The 15,721-nt window shown below is 51.5% G+C and overlaps 1 protein-coding gene across 5 annotated transcripts in view; it reads left to right on the top strand.

Moving 5' to 3' along the window:
• The window catches only part of KATNIP (katanin interacting protein), a 236,131-nt gene that overhangs the window by 95,732 nt on the left and 124,678 nt on the right, over positions 1 to 15,721 (top strand). For all 5 annotated transcript variants that reach the window (XM_080679383.1, XM_080679386.1, XM_080679385.1 and 2 more), the window contains 3 exons: positions 1,488 to 1,657; positions 3,310 to 3,407; positions 13,778 to 13,909. In XM_080679383.1, coding sequence (XP_080535509.1) covers positions 1,488 to 1,657; positions 3,310 to 3,407; positions 13,778 to 13,909 — 400 coding nt within the window. The remainder of the gene's footprint in view (positions 1 to 1,487; positions 1,658 to 3,309; positions 3,408 to 13,777; positions 13,910 to 15,721) is intronic.

Here is a 15,721-nt window from a genome sequence, read left to right as displayed (position 1 = left end):
GAGAGTCCAGATTCCCCCCCACAAGAGCATGGGTCCCCAGGGGCTCGCCTGGAACTGGGGTTCAGTGTAGTCAGAACTGGGGTTCAGTGCAGTCAGGAGCTTCCGACTCCCTTCTGCTAGGGAAAGCCTGTGGCAACCTCCACAGTCTTTGTGCACATTGGCGCGTGCCTCCAGACCCCTGCCCACCGGGGCTCCCCCGGGTCTCCGAGTCTCTGGGTGCCTTTCTCTCTACCTGACAGTCCAGACTCCCCTGTATGAGCCTGGGTCACGGGGTTTCGCCCGGAACTGGGGTTCAGTGCATTCGGAACTGGGGTTCAGTGTGGTTGGGGGCTTCCTTCCCCCTTCCGCCAGAGAAAGTCAGCCAGTCTCTCAGCCGCCCTTCCTCTCTGCGCATACAAAGACCCTTTGCCGTACCTCTAATTCTCTGTGAGCTTTTCTCTTTCCTTCTAGTTGTAGAATTTCCACTCAGCCAGCTTTTCTGTGGTTCTGGATGGTGTCCGTTCTTTTAGTTGTAGTTTTGAAATTGTTGTGCGAGGCAGCAGTTTAGGTGCTTACCTATGCCCCCATCTTGGTTTCTCCTGGTTACTATTGTTTTCTAAAATTTACATTTTGCTAGTTTGGAAGGAACTTATTTAATCACCTGCTGCCATGTTGGTTGGTTGTATTTCTTCTTGTGCGGATATCTAGTTGATATGGGGTGCATGAGGGGGTTTGTTATGAGACTGAAGGGTATGGCGTCAGGGGGAGCAGCTCTGCAGGGGCTGAAGAGGACATTCATGCCGTCTGTGGCACATGAGTGGGGAAAGGACCAAGCCCGAAGCGTGAGCTGAACTGGAGATCTGTTCATGCTCAGGCCAAGAGCCTCTTAGCCTATAAGTGTGATAATCACATCATTAATCTTGAACAAAATCCTGCATTGATATAGTTTTAAGATATAAAATGATGCATTAGAATATAAAATGATGACAGTTGATATATCAGGCGAGTGTTTGAGAGCACATTTATTTACTGAAGCAAAAAACCAGCCTGCCTGGTCGGCCGAGGGGTTTCTGACTTGTTGGTGTGTCTGTGAAATCTCTCACAAAGGCTCAGACCCTAATCCACGTTTGCTTACACACTGTACCGAGGGCCACTGTCTCCACAAGAGGAAATGCGTGGCATTGGGATGGTCCCTGGGAGTCCAGGCTGTGTGGTAGCAGTGCGCACGAGTGCCCGCTTTCTGTCTCAGCCACTGTGGGGCAAGGATGTGCTAACGTGCTCACATTTGAGCTTCAGAATGAAATCAGAAACATCCCTGCAAGGGCGGGAAACAGTCTTCCTCCTGCTTCCCTCTGGGTGTAATGGGCTTCCTCCAGGTTGTTTGTCTGCTAGCAGGTGGGGACCCACCCCCCAGCCTCTGAGGATCAGAACAGCAGTTCAGTTTCCGCATGGGAGTGGAGGTGGCCCAGACTCCTATAACGAGGATCAGATGATTCTTTCTCTTTCAGGATATTAAAGCATTTGAAAGCCAAGGACCCCGTGCAGCTGAGACTGGAGCACTTGGAGCAGGGCTTCTCTGTCTACGTCAACGGGGCCAATTCGGAGCTGAAGTCATCACCACGGAGAGCTGTCCACTCCCACGTTTCCAGAAGTGCCTCGCAGGCCGAGGGGGCACAGGGTGAGCCCAGGCCCTTCAGTCCAGGCAGCAGTTCTGTTAACTCATTTGAAGCAGTGGAGCTGCATCTTATGTACATAAACTTACCAGCAAACAACTAGTTAACCTATGCAAGTTAACTATACCCATTTGGTTAGAAAGAGAGAGCATGAGAGTGAGAGAGAGAAAAATCCTTTTCTATTTCTTTTAAAACTAGTCTTGGCCTCCACTGCCCCAGGGCAGAGGTGGCCAAAGCAGTCGATTCCTGCTTTTACACTCCCCAGTTCTCAAGTGCCTGTAATTTAAAGAAATGCCTAAGATAATGTTGATTATACCTGATTTTCACTTGAAGTGTCTTGTACCTAACCCCTGTTTTGATTCCCCTGTTCCCTTTTGAATTTAGTTACTCCATACTCTGCATACTTTAAGCGGGCTTCATGTGTCCTCTAGTGAAAAGCACAGAAAGTCTGTGAAGAGAATAGAAAGCAGCCAACCCAGTGGCGGGCCCAACATAGGCACCAAATATGACTCAGTGGTTGAATGAGTGAAGTGGCAGAGCACATGGAGGCAGGCCCCACTTGGCCATGCTACTTTGGGAGAGCCATTTTGTCTTTCTAAGCCTTTGTTTCTTCATCTTTAAAAATCGGACTAACAAGGGTGCCTGACCTTAGGGTGCCAGAGTGCCCTGCCTTGCCTGAGAGGCTAGTGTACTATCGAGTTACAAGAAGAGGAGCTGGAATAAGGCAGAGCTGGATTGGAACAGTGTTCTGCCACTTTCTAGCTCTGAGACCTCTGGCAATTGGGTCCTCTCTGACCCTCAGTTTCCTCTTCTGTAAAATGGGAATCGTTATGCCCACCTTACAGGCTTGCCAGGGCGGTTAAATGGCAAAAGAAATGTTTGTGGCACACAGTAATCTTGATTTGTGTTGTTACCACAGACACGGTAAAATCCCTAGCCATTAATAGACAGTGAAAGTGATGTCATGAAACCTTCCCTAGGAGAGTTACTGCAGTTCATTTTGGAGTTTAGCATGAGCTTCCTAGCCCCCAGGACAAAGAGGAAAATGGGTTGACTCTCCTAGCTTTCACGGCAAAGGAACCTGGCGAGTTGCTGCTACTTAGGAGAAGCAGGCCTCTCTGAGTCCAGGTTTCAGGGAGGGCAGATGACAGGAGTCTCTGTACTGGGGCCGCCAGCAGTACCTTCACTCATTCAACACACTTCTCCCCTCCCCACCCCTCTTTACACAAACAAATGCTGGCCTGTTGCGCACACTGTCCTATATCCTGCTTCTATCCCTGGAGAGTGTTCCTTTTGTATATAGACTTGCTTCGTTGGGCTGTACATTATTATACATACTAGAGGCCCAATGCACACAATTTGTGCAAGCGCCTTGGCCCTGGTCCCTGCCAGCCGCAGCTTTGTCTGGAAGGAAGGATGTCCGGAAGGACATCGGTCTAATTAGCATGTTATGCTTTTATTATTATAGATTACTATTATTCCATTTTTGCATTTAGTTTTCTAATGCTGTGCTGCTACAAATGGTGCTACAGCGAATGACTTCATATACAGGATTGTGGGCACACTGACGTGTACTTAAATGTAAGTTACGAAACTGACGTCACTGTGAACTTGCCCCCTGTGCCTCACCGATTCTCCCCCCTCGTCTCTGGTGTAGATTATGGACGAAGAACCCTGTTTCGAGAAGCTGAAGAAGCTTTAAGACGCACTTCACGGACAGCCCCCAGCAAAGCACAGCGCCGCGGATGGCACCAGGTCAAGAGCGTGGCCCCAGCTTGCACTTTAGAATAAGAAGTGGGGTTATTGAGGGAACAGAAACATAATCACAGCGGGGCATTCAGAATCTCGGTGGGAAGTGGGTGGGCTGGCTGGGCACTCAAGGCAGCGTTGCCCTCTCTGCATGTGGCACTGGCCTCTGGAGGGCAGAGGGCCCGGCGGATCCTCCAGCCTCTTTCTCGGCATGTTCTTCCCTTCTGGGCTATCACAGGTCGGACTCACAGCCCTGTCATGATGACTTGTTCATCTAGCTGTTTTTTATTGAGCACCTACTATGTGTCAGGCATGGTCTTAGATGCCAGGCATGCAGTGGGTAAAAAGACAGCACCTTCCCCACAGACCTGAGATGCCACTTTGATTGCCTTGAGGCTGCTGCTGCCAGTAGCTTGCATTTTTGAGCCCCTACTGGTACCAGATGTGGGCTCAGTTCCTGTGTGACTCTTTCCTTTGCCCTCACAGGAGACATATAGGGTAACTCCTTCCTCTTTTAAGGGAGCTGAGGAGATGAATGTTCAGAAAAGTTAGTGAGCTTTCCAAGGTCAGCCACTAAGAAGGGGCAGAATCGAGACTCAAACCCAGAGCTTTGGCCTGAGCTTAGTATTGCTCGTATAGTCCTTATACCTTACCTTGCAGTTACTCATAACTGACCAGGGACCTGTTTGTCACAACCCCCACTGCACATTCACATCGCCTTGGAGTTTTTAAAATACTGATGCTCAGGCTCCAATCCCAGAGATTCTGACTCATTTGGTCTGAGGTGAGGCTTGAGCAATGGTGTGTATATACTTTTTAATCCTGTGCTCACCAAGATTGGGAAGTAACTGCTTATAACATTTGCCTTGAACTATATGTATGGATCTACGAGTAAATTCGTAGATTTGGCCCATCTCTGCAATAACCCTGTAGGTCTGTAAGTCCTCATTGTGCCACTGAAGAAATTGAGGCCCAGAGAGGTAAGGTGACTTGCTCAGAGTCACACAGCTACTGAGGGAGGAGGGTAGGTTGAGCTTTCAACCCTGGATCTGTTACTCCAACTCCAGTGGTCCTCTGCTTCTCTGCAGAGACATTGGTGGGGCTCTGACTAAATGGGGAAGGGGGTTCCTGCTAGCCAGCTCTAGTGCCAGGGAGCAGGGCCTGCAGGGTGTGGAGCTGGAGGCCTCCTTTGTTCCGAGCAACGAATGCTACTTTCTCATTAATGAGGTCTTTCTCCACTTCCCACTTCAGACCATCCTTCTAGTTGTTCTGAGAGCCTTCTATTATCAGGAGCCATATTTGCATCCTGACTGTGACTTAATGGCTGCCCCAGAATCTGTGCAATTTAAAAGACTTGGCCCAGGATTAATTAGCATCCCTCCCAGTCTCTCCCTGTGGTCCCACACTTCACAGGGCCTAATCATGGCTAATTTCCTGGCTTCCTGATGCCATGAACACTGTAATTGTCCTTCTGCACCGTATCAGTGAGGGGTCAGCCAGTGCCTAACAATAGAGACCACTCAGGCTCTTTTAATCAGAAATGAATGTGATGCAGGGAATCAAGTGCTTACAAAATCCCTGGGCTGACAGAGGATGGGCTCCGAGCTGGGCCTCCAGGAATGGCACTCAGCATCTTAGCCAGACCTGCCAGAAAAGCTGCTGCTGGGGGTACAGTAGGGAAGGTGTGGGGTCAGCATTCGGAATGCATCTCCTTAGCTGTGACCCAGGAATAAAGAAGCCACAGCCGCTGGCCTCGGAGTGATGCTGTGCTTGCTAGGTCAACTCGGTGAAGAGACACCCTGTGGAGCCAAGGTGGGATGTTGCTGAAAAGCCCATCGCCTCTGTCACAGTGCTCCACCACTGTGCTGAGCACAGACAGCCTCACCTCATTTCGGCTTTCCCTATCTTGTGTGAGGCCATCTCATGGGCTTACCTGAGGCACATCCAGAACCCCAGCTGAAGGGAGTCTGGCGAGACGCAGTATCTAGCTTTCCGCCTCTACTGAACAAGAAGGCATCTTAGGAGAGAGTGGAATGGGTGCCGGGGTCAACCCACCCCCACCATTACCGACCGGACCAACTCTGCACCACCCTGCACAGTGCTTTGGGACCACCCCTCAGAGATATAGGCCCCAGGAAGCACTCAGCAGTTGAGTGGACCAGAAGCCGTGTCATGAAAGAAATCACCCATTAATCTAACAGTTACTACCATGGGCGGGGCTCTGGAGTTAAAAATAAAAAACCAAATAAGGCTCTGTTCCTGCCCTGGAAGACCCTACCGTGAGGACGTGGGAACTGCTAACTGGGAGGGAGATGCGACTGCTGTTTTCAAACACACGGAGGACCAGCCTGGTGGGCTCCAAAGTTAAGAACTTCAAGTCTGTGGCCAAACTTGCCCCAGATAACGTGTTTTTGAACTCACATAGTTTAACAAGACTTAGTCACTTGCTAACTTTTAAATTAAAAAGATCTTATATAATTTAAAAAAATATATTTTTACTGAATTTAGAGAGAGAAAGGGAGAGGAATGCCTCCTGCATACCTCTTACAGAGATCGAGCCCGCAACCTGGGAATGTGCCCTGACGGAGAATTGACCTGTGGCCTCCTGGCTCATGGGCTGATGCTCAACCACTGAGCAACACTGGCTGGGCCAAAAGATTTTATGTCATTTTTAGGAAGATCTATTCCTGCTTCTCTAGAAAAATGGAAAGATCTGGCCCCTAGGCTGGGCCCCCTTCCATCAGGCAGCCACTAGTGGGAGCCTGGCTAGGGGACAAGCCCGCTGGTTTGCTGCAGTCCCCACCGCTCCCTTAGGGTCCCAGAGCTGAGGCCCAGTGAGTTGGATTTTGTTATCTGCTCTGCTACTATTTCTCTTACATCTTTCTGTTTCCCTGGCTCTTTGGGATATTTGAACCTATGACCCCTAAGGAGTAGGAGGGAAAGGGCTTTGGAATCAGACTAATTCCTTACTAGCTGTGTGCCCTGGAGCTGACAGTGTGACCACTCTGAACTTTGGGCTCCTCATCAATGAAACCTCCCAGGGCTGCTGGGAAAGATGTGCTCACAGTGTGTCAGGTGGTTCATCAGCGGGGGTTCTGCTTGTGCTTCAGGTAGGAGCCCTTGGCAGCAGGTGACAGACAAGTCCAGAGAAGTGGTTAAGAGTATGGACTTGGCACCCCGATGCCCAGGTTCAAGGCCTTGGCTGCATCACTGACTAGTTGCACAGTCCTAGATGAGTTGCTAAACCTCGAGGTGCTTGTTTTCTGAAGTATAAGAAGGGTTGATGATGGTGCCTGTCTCACAGGGCTGGTAATGAGGATGGAATGAGCCAGTGTTTGGCGAGCATTTCAAGCAGCGCCCGGCACAGAGGAAGCATCAGTAAAACATGACTGCTATAGTCAATGCAGGGCAGGTGCGGAGGGCGGTCTGCCTGGGGACACCAGGGCTCTTCACTCCGCACTCATTGGTCCTCCATTCATTCTGTGATCACTTATGAGAACCTACTCAATTCTGGACACTTGTCAGTACTGTGGTCATAGCAGTGAGTGATGCAGGCCAGGCCCGCTGTCCTGGAGCTTGCTTTTACGGGGTATGGGCGGAGAGGCCAAGGACGAAAAGCAAGTAAGCAAACAAATAAACAAGCGTGTGAAAGAGAGGGAAGAGTGCAATGAGATGACAGTGTCTGGGGGAAGAGATGCTCGAGAGAGGGTAGCTGCAGAGGCTTCCCAGGGACCACACCTGAGCTGACCCCTGAAGATGAGAGGGAGCTGCTCCGGGAAGGTCTGGAGGAAGAGTGCCCCAGTGAGTGGCACAGTGGGGACACTAGGAAGTGAGGTCAGGCTGAAAGGAGGCCAAGTGGCCAGTGCACAGAGGAGGGCAGTAAATGGACTGGATGTGCCAACTGCACTGTTACTGTTTTAGGAAGAGAGACTGGGTTGGTTTCCTTGGGCCCTAGGTAGTGAGTGGCGTTATGAAGCAAGTTCTCCATGGTAGAGAGTACTTGGGGACAGATTTTGGGTGTGTAAGATAGAGATGAAGCCAAAACCGGTTTGGCTCAGTGGACAGAGCGTCAGCCTGCGGACTGAAAGGTCCCAGGTTCGATTCCGGTCAAGGGCACGTGACTTGGTTGCGGGCACATCCCCAGTGGGAGGTGGGCAGGAGGCAGCTGATCGATGTTTCTCTCTCATCGATGTTTCTGACTCTCTATCCCTCTTCCTTCCTCTCTGTAAAAAATCAATAAAATATATATAAAAAAAAAAAAGATAAGAGATGAAGACAGTCTCTACCCTTTTGAATGGGCTCCACTGTCCTTGGAGGCAGCCAGGGGCCAAGGGAGCAGTCTCCAATGGCTAGAGTTGGCCAGTTCTCAAAAGCCACCCCCTCAGGAGAGGGACCACAGCCCTACCCAGTCCTTCAGTTACTCCCGTACCAGCAGGCGGGACAGGTGTGGCCACACAGTCACCTTGTGCATTTGCACTGGCTGGTCAGCGGAGACACAGCGGTCACAGTCTACCCCGGCTGGCTCCACCTCCTCCCTGCTGCATCCCTGCCTCTCCAACCTATTTCCTTGCCCGTCTTTCTCAGTGTCTCCCCTAAATTCTTTGAGTCACACATCCCCTTTCTACTGACCAAGCCCAAAACCTTCTCCTCGAACAGGACAGATTTTCCTTCTTAGGGTCTTGCCCAGCAACTAGGAAGCACTTTTGGGTAGAGCTGCCTTTGCTGGAAGGGGCTGCCTCAGGCTCACCGGCCTGGGGATCCCTGGACCACCAAGTCACAGAGTCAGCTAACTGCTGGTCGAGAGGCTGCCCAGCTCCACCTGCGAAACCCTTCTTGGGACTCTCCAGTTCTGGGGAACCAGCCAGGTGAATGGTGCTGCTCTGTTGGGCTTCCGAGCTGCCACCCGCACTGTGGAGCCCTGGCGGTGACAAATGGGCCCTGGTTGGTACTGTCCTTCCCCCCACCGCTTCTTGGCCTTAGATCTTTCTGCTGCTATCCGAGGATTAAGATTTATGGCTTCCTCGGCCTTGTAATACGTGGGTGGACAGCAGCCTAATCAACAGAGCTGTCGTTTACTAAAATGTTGTCAGATTTGATGAAAGTCATCGGCTCTTAGCATTAAATTGGTTGTGAAGGGATTGGCCTTCCAGCAATTTACTGTGGGGTGGGCTTTCCTGAAAGGCTGGGAAAGCAAGTTCATTGCCATTATTACAGCAGCGGCGTTGCTCCCTCCGCGTGTACCTGGCTTCCTGTTGTGGCTGGCAGCTCAGGCGCCCCCAGGAAAGCTCACAGTGGGCATGTGAAGCCTGGGACACCTTTCCCCTTGTTTTCCTTTCTGAGTTTTGAAAACCCCTGCAGTGAGGACAATAAATGAAACAGCCCATAAAGCGTCGGCCTTTACAGTGGCCTTGCATGACACAGAGTGTCGAGGGCTATTATTTGAAAGAGATCAGACAAATCCAGGAAGAACATATCAAATAAGGTAAATTTAACCCCCACCCCAAACCTGCCTTTGTCATTGTCTTCAGAGCTCTCCTGCCTTTAGAGGGCACCATTTGATACTGCACAGCCGCACCACCCTGCAGGCCGGCCTTGATCTTCCTTCTAATTGACAGTGAGCTTCAGTGCATACTTTCTAGAACGCTGCTGACACTCACGTGACTCTGAGCATGGCGGGCCAGGAGTGGCTGAGGAAGGACACGCTGGCCTCGGGCTGGTAGACTGAAACATGGGTGTTTGCGGGCGGGGCTTTTAAATTCTGTCCTGGTCTATGAATGCTATTGCAAAGCTCTACCAAAGTCCGAGCCCTGCAAGTGGGCAGGAGAGAGCAGCTGCTTAGCGACGCCCACTGTGGGTAAAGCAGTGTACCAGGCAGGGAGCCAGCCAGGCATCATCCTTGTGAGGCATGAAGGTGGGAGGCAGGTAGCTGGAGTGCCTGGGGCTGGAACCTGCCAGCCTTGTACTCTTTATGGGGAGGTGGGCCCGCCATGCGGGCAGAGCCGCCCTCCACCTCACAGGGGTGGCAGAGGTGCTTCCTGGGGCTGAGGTGGGAGCGCCAGCCAGATGGAGGGACTATTTATTCCCCTCTCTGGTACCCACTCAGCATTTAGTTTTGTCACATGTTGCCTCATAAACATCTTCTGTTATGTGTGCTGTGTAACTCCTCAGGCCAGGGCATTGGTTTTGAAATTTTTTGTATCTTGGCATGTATGCAGTCAGTACTCAGTAAGGACTTGCTGGTTAAGTGCCTTAATGCCTCCTGCAAACCTGTCTCCTCACATCTTGGCGGGTGAGCAGTTGTGCTAAGCTCCTGGGAAGGGAGAGGGGTACTTCTGGGGAAAGAGGGAGGAGAAGGCCTCAGAAGAGAGAAGGGCACGTGAGCGCTTCTCCTAGAATGTGGAAGGTCTTTCTCACATTTATAATTCAGGTCAGACCAGCAGAGCTGCATGAATTCCAGCTCTCTTACTTGCCAGTGGGAACCCCATTCAGGCACTACTGGATCCAGGTGCTCAGACAGTGGAGCAGGGCTCTTCTCCATCTTTCAACTCTGCTGCTCCCCTGTTGCCCTGTGTGGTACCAAGATGGTCGCCAGCAGCTCCTGCTTACACTGTCATCCTGCTATTCCCCTGAACCAATCACCCAGTCACTGTGGGCCAGCGGGATCTAATGCTCAGATGGGCCAGGCCTGGGTCACATGCTCCACCCACCCCTGGCTGCTGTTCCATGGGAACACTTGAATTGGGGTCTGGGAGGAGAGGATTTACCAAAAGGAAACCAGGGTGCTTTTACCAGAAGACTGGGGAACACATGCTGGACAGGCGGAAACAACAGCGCCACCACGAAGCCTCTTCAGCCTCCCACTACTTAAATGTCCATGTGCGTAGAATCACCTGAGGTCTTGTCAGAATGAGATTCTGTTCCCAGCTCTGAGATGGGGCCTGAAATTCGACATTTCTCAAATCCCCAGGGGAGGCCAGTGCTGGCACGTGGAGTAGCAAGGTCTAGTCCCAGCCCTCCCTCTCTAGGTAAAGGAGCAGCAACCCAGGGCGGAGCCAGGCTGTGTCTCTGGATGGGCCCGTACCCAGTAGGCTTCCCGCATGCCCACCTCCCCTTCCTCCTCCTTTCTTGCACGGGTTCAGCATTTGGACACTTAATGAGTGGTTCCTGGGAAGGAGGGAGGAGCACACTCTCTTTGAAGGTGTCATGGAAAATCCATCTCTGATGAAATTCAAGGCTTTTACATCCTGGGCCTAGGCAGGAAAGCCCAGGCTTACCTATCCTGGGGAGTGCTTACCCTCCACGGGCCCCGCTGCTGACACTAGGAAATGCTCTGAGAGTGAGTTTGCAAAGCCCAAGAGGCAGCAAGGCCACACTGGGAGCCTGAGCCCCAAACGGTGAGGCTGCAGGCAGAGTGGAGAGCACGGTTCCAGAAACAGCTGGTGCATTGCCCACTGATGGGACCTCCTGTAGGAGGAAAGTGTCCCATGGCAACCTCTCCACGCCTCCCACCTCCCTGTTCTCGGGCAGGGTGGCACCCGCCTGCCTTTTTCAGGCCCTGTACTCTCACTAAGATCTTTTTCTTTAATGATTGATAGCTCAGTCCCTGTTTCCTCTTCTGAGTGTTAGAGTCTCAGGGAATTGTTTAATTTCCCTCTGTTCTCCAAAGGCCACTGTAAAGCACAGGGTGGGCATGTTTATTCTCCGTGTCCCGCGTGGTCAACTGGGGTCCAAAAAGATTAAATGTAAGATTCTAGAAATAAACAGTTCCTAATTTTAAATCGTGCAGTGCTCTGACCAGCAAGATGAAATCTCATGCTGTCCGGCTCCATCTTCTCCGGACGTGAATCATCCTTTTGTCTGGCGCCTTGTGCTGTGACCGGCTGGCTGCCTCTTAGTCACTTAGCCATCTCAGTGATCAGATCCACTGTGGAGGTACCACAGTGCTTGTGTTCCAGTGACCCTTATTTCACGTCATAATTCCCATAACTTTTATTACAGTATATTGTCATAATTGTTCTATTTTATTACTAGTTATTGTTAAACCCTTACTGTTCCTAATTTACTTTAGTATAAATGAAACGTCATCATAGGCGTGTATGCACAGAATAACACAACTGCTCAGTGCTCTCCATAGTTTTAGGCATCGCTGGGGTCTTGGAACTTCTCCCCTGTGATAAGTTTAGCGTGGCAGTTGGGAGCTGGGGTCGGTCAGCAAACACCAGCTCTTGAGCCAAATCTGGCTACGCCTGTTTTTGCAAATTGTGTTTGAGACAGCCATGCCAATTTGTTAGGCATCATCCACAGTGGCTTTTAAGCTATAATGGGACAGTTGAATACTGTGACAGAGACCATATGTCTGTCAAAGCCTAAGAGATTTATTTTTGAAAGGAGACATTGCTCAACATCGGTCTCTGGAGCCGTACTGCTGAGGTTCAAATCTAGGCTCTGTGGTCCCCCAGCTGTGTGACCTTGGGCAAGCGGCTTAAAGACCTGTGCCTTGGTTTCCCCCTTGGGTTACCATGAGGAATAAAGGAGCAAATGAATGCATTTCACGCCCTTGGAGTGGTGACGGTTTGCACTAGTGAAATGCACTAGTGCGAGAGCACTGATGGGGAAGGGCAGTGGGTGTGGTTGAGATGGGAGTCCTGTCCTAACCGCTGCCTGCCCGCAGGTCACCCAGGCTCCGGCCTCAGGTCCTGCTTCGTCAGGCTGATAGCTGGTTCACTAAGCTTATGGGGGAGCTGAATCTTACCACGTGAGCGGTTCTAACGCTGCAGGTGAGGGAATGCATGGTCTAAGTCACTTTCCCTCCACTCCGTGGACCTGTCCCTTCTCTCAGCTCCAGCACTGCACCAGGGTAAGGCCCAGGGCTGAAGTTTAAGGAGACTCTCCCTCTTGGATTTGTGTGCGTGCAGGGCACCTGAGAGGAAGCACCTCCTTAGCTGTTGCTCCCTGGCGCTTTGCTTATATCCGGCCCTGCCCATCTAGTCCTGCACTGCCTGCTCCATGACAGCATTGGGGGGTTGGGAGGGGATGTGGAAGCAGTGTCTTCGCTTGACTCGGGTCTGAACAAACCATCAGGACTCTGCTTCGTTCTCTCCACTCTCTGTCTCTTCATTAGGGGCAGGATGCCCCAGCAGCTTCTGTTTACCTCCCTTTAGCTTAGCACCCAGGGAAGGGGGCACCTGCTCCCCACAGCTCCAGCAGCACTCCTAACTACTCGTTGGCTGTTTTAGGTCCATTCCCACCTCTGACCAGGGGCCAGGGCATGTGGTGGGGCAGAATGGGCTGCCAACCACGCTCGAGTCCCATCTCTGCCCTTGGGCCTTGGGTGAACTAGGGGCAAGGGGAGTGGACCTGAAAGGAGAACTGGGAGATGCTGGGCTGAAAAACCAGCAGCTCCGTGTGGCCCAGTTGTCAGGGGCGTGACTATATGCACAGGAATCAGGGCAGGAAAAACAGATTGGGTCCGGCTGTAGAGAGCTTCGCGTGCCAGGTGCATGGCTTAGGTACAGGTTTGGCTGCTAAAGCAGAGAGGCCCAGGGTTGATGTCTCTCTGATAGGACAGGTCAGCGGGGCAGCCACCTGCCTCGAGAGGTCACGGAGGAACCCAGGCATGAGCTCCTCCCGATTTGCTTCCTCTCTCAGTATTTGGCACTCACCACCGCCTCCATGTTGCAGCTGGGCAAGGGACGCTGTCCCCTCCCTTCAGGGGCACCACTCAAAGATGCACACACCCCTCCCCCCCGCTCCCCGCCGCCCCCTCCCCGCCCCCTAGTATTGGCCAGGACCTAAGTGTTCACATGGCTCCCCAGCTGCAGGGTAGGAGGGGACATGGACACTGGGGGACAGCCGCAGTCTGCCACATCAGACCACCGAGTGGACTTCCCAGAGAATGGCCCAAGGAATGCTGGGAGGAAGAGAGGCCTACCACACAGTTTCCATGGCCCAGAAAGTGTGAGAAACGTTGCTCTCTGTGTTTATTTTAGGATATCCACAAGTGTGTGTGGCGGGTGGGGGAGGGGCACATTAAAGGCCCTGAGAAGTCTTGAAGAAAAATGCCCAAGGTTTCCTAAACATTTGATCACAAAGCTATTTGAGAAGTTTAACATCTAAATTCTATGGATAAGTTATTTCAAGCTAAAAAGTTACTAAAAATTTCTCCTGAACCCACTTTGGGCAGTAGGAACTGGTAAAGACTTTTGAGCAGAGAGGGCTTCAGCTGTCTGGGTGGCCCGGGGACGCTGCTGGGCCAGCGTGCAGGACCACAGGCACTGTGCACAGACACCCCTGCAGCCAGCCCCGACGTGCTCGCCGCAGGGGCTTCCAGATGTCTGTACTACCTTATCTGAAATGGTCTGAATTTTTGTGTGTAGAAATCTGTGCAGATCAGAACAGAAGCTGGTTCACGGCTCCATATTGAACCTCCTCTGGACTATTCTGAAGATTTTGAGCCACATGGGGACACGACTCTCATTGCAAAGGATGCTTCCAGGGGTCACCCACAGGTAGGAGTGCCCTTGGCTCAGTGCTTCGGCAGCTGTCGGGACACTTTCTGTTACTATTCCTTCCTTCCTGGAAAAAAGTCCTTTTCTACCGAATGACCAATGACCTTGTTTCTCTATCCCAGCCATAGAAATGGAATTTTACAGTAAGCAAAATTGTGGACTTTATTGCCTTTAACACCTACCTCCCACAACACACGCACACACACACACACAACGCACACGCACACGCACACCACAAGCACTCACTCACTTGCTTTTGCATTAACTGGCTGGTTTATAGCCAAGTTCGTCTGTTACAGCCCCATCCCCAGCCAGCACATGTCACAGAATGCGCACATGCCCTTCAAGCAAGAGGCATGGTAGTTCCCTCTTCTCCTTTGACCATTTGGTACCTCCTGTTATAAGAACATGTATTCCTTCCTTTGCAAGCTCCCAAGCTCCCTGAAACACGACAGCCTGTCCCTCACAAGCGATTAAGCCCCATTAGCATTCCTGTGTGCGCGTGCTCGGAATCGACAGTGTCCTGCTCCGCCAGCCCTGAATTTTCTCCGCTGTGAGTGCTTGATTGTATCTTTCTTTCCTTTCCTCCCCCCATGAGGGGCACTCAGTTACTAAAAAGGCTTTACAGTCAGTTTCTCCACGGAGTTATTCTCCTGCTAAGTCAGAGTAAAATGGCAGCGCCAGTTTTCGGCAAAGGCAGAAGCCATAAAGCTGCAATCTGAACAGGGAAAGAAAAAGCGTGTGGCTAGATTACTCAGCCACCTCCCACTGCTCGCAGTGCGGCCTGAAATGGAGCAAAGGAAATGCACGTCTGCGTGTGCTTTTCACCTGACCCTCACTGCTGAGACACACCAGCCGTTCATCTTCCAGCACATCCCCGTGAACTTCAGTTTCTGGTGGCTCTGAGTTCACAGCCGGCGTGCTGCAGACATGCCCTGTTGGCCGCCACCCCGTTGACTTGCCTCGTGCTTTCCAAGGTGTGAATTACTCGCTGACATTTAAGAATCAGGAAATTCCATGTCAAAGTCTTAAGCTGGGCTTCTCTTGAAAAATCAGAAGGTTTGGGAGCCACATTCTTATGCACCAGCGATGACGGGGCTGAGGGGCACCAAGCCCCTTAGACGGGCCTGTGCTCCCACGTGCGCAGTCCTCACCACAGGGCCTGGCATTGAAGGTAAAACAATCCACAGGTGTATCACATGCCAGGAGCTGACGTGATGGGGCTTATCAGGGGGAAGCTGGGCAGGGGCTTCGCCTTGATGAGGTCACACGTGAGCAGAGGCCTCGTGGAAGCCAAGGAGTGAGCCATTTGGAGAAGAGCACTCCAGGCGCGGAGCAGCAGGTGTGGAGGCTCTGAGCCAGGGGTCAGTGTGGCAGGAGCCGAGTGACCGAGGGGGTGGGGGGTGGGGGGGATCGAGAGGTAGCCAAGGCTCAGACCACATAGGACTTTGGGAGCTGCGGTGAGGATGAGGGGTTCTACCCTGAGTCGGGGGCGGGGGGAGCCATCATAGGGAGTTCTGTTTGCAGTTTAGCAACTCCTGTGAAAGGAGGCCCCTCTCTCTAGAAAGTTCCACCAAAGTGGCAGGTCTTAGTCATGTTGCAGTGGATGATAAGGCTCCATTTAAATGATGTTGGCTTTGTTTAAGTAACAGGAATGAAACTAAATGTATATATATATTTCTATTATTGAGATACTTTTCCCCCTAATAATGCATGATCAATATAAAAATTCAAATGATATAAAGAAAATAAAAGTCCTTTCATAATCTCACTGCCCCGAGATCATTACTGTGAACAGGTAGGTATGCAGCC

The sequence above is a fragment of the Plecotus auritus genome (genome assembly GCF_963455305.1).
Source record: "Plecotus auritus genome assembly, chromosome: 7".
In the NCBI taxonomy this organism is placed as follows: Eukaryota; Metazoa; Chordata; class Mammalia; order Chiroptera; family Vespertilionidae; genus Plecotus; species Plecotus auritus.
This window is presented reverse-complemented; position numbering and strand designations above follow the sequence as displayed.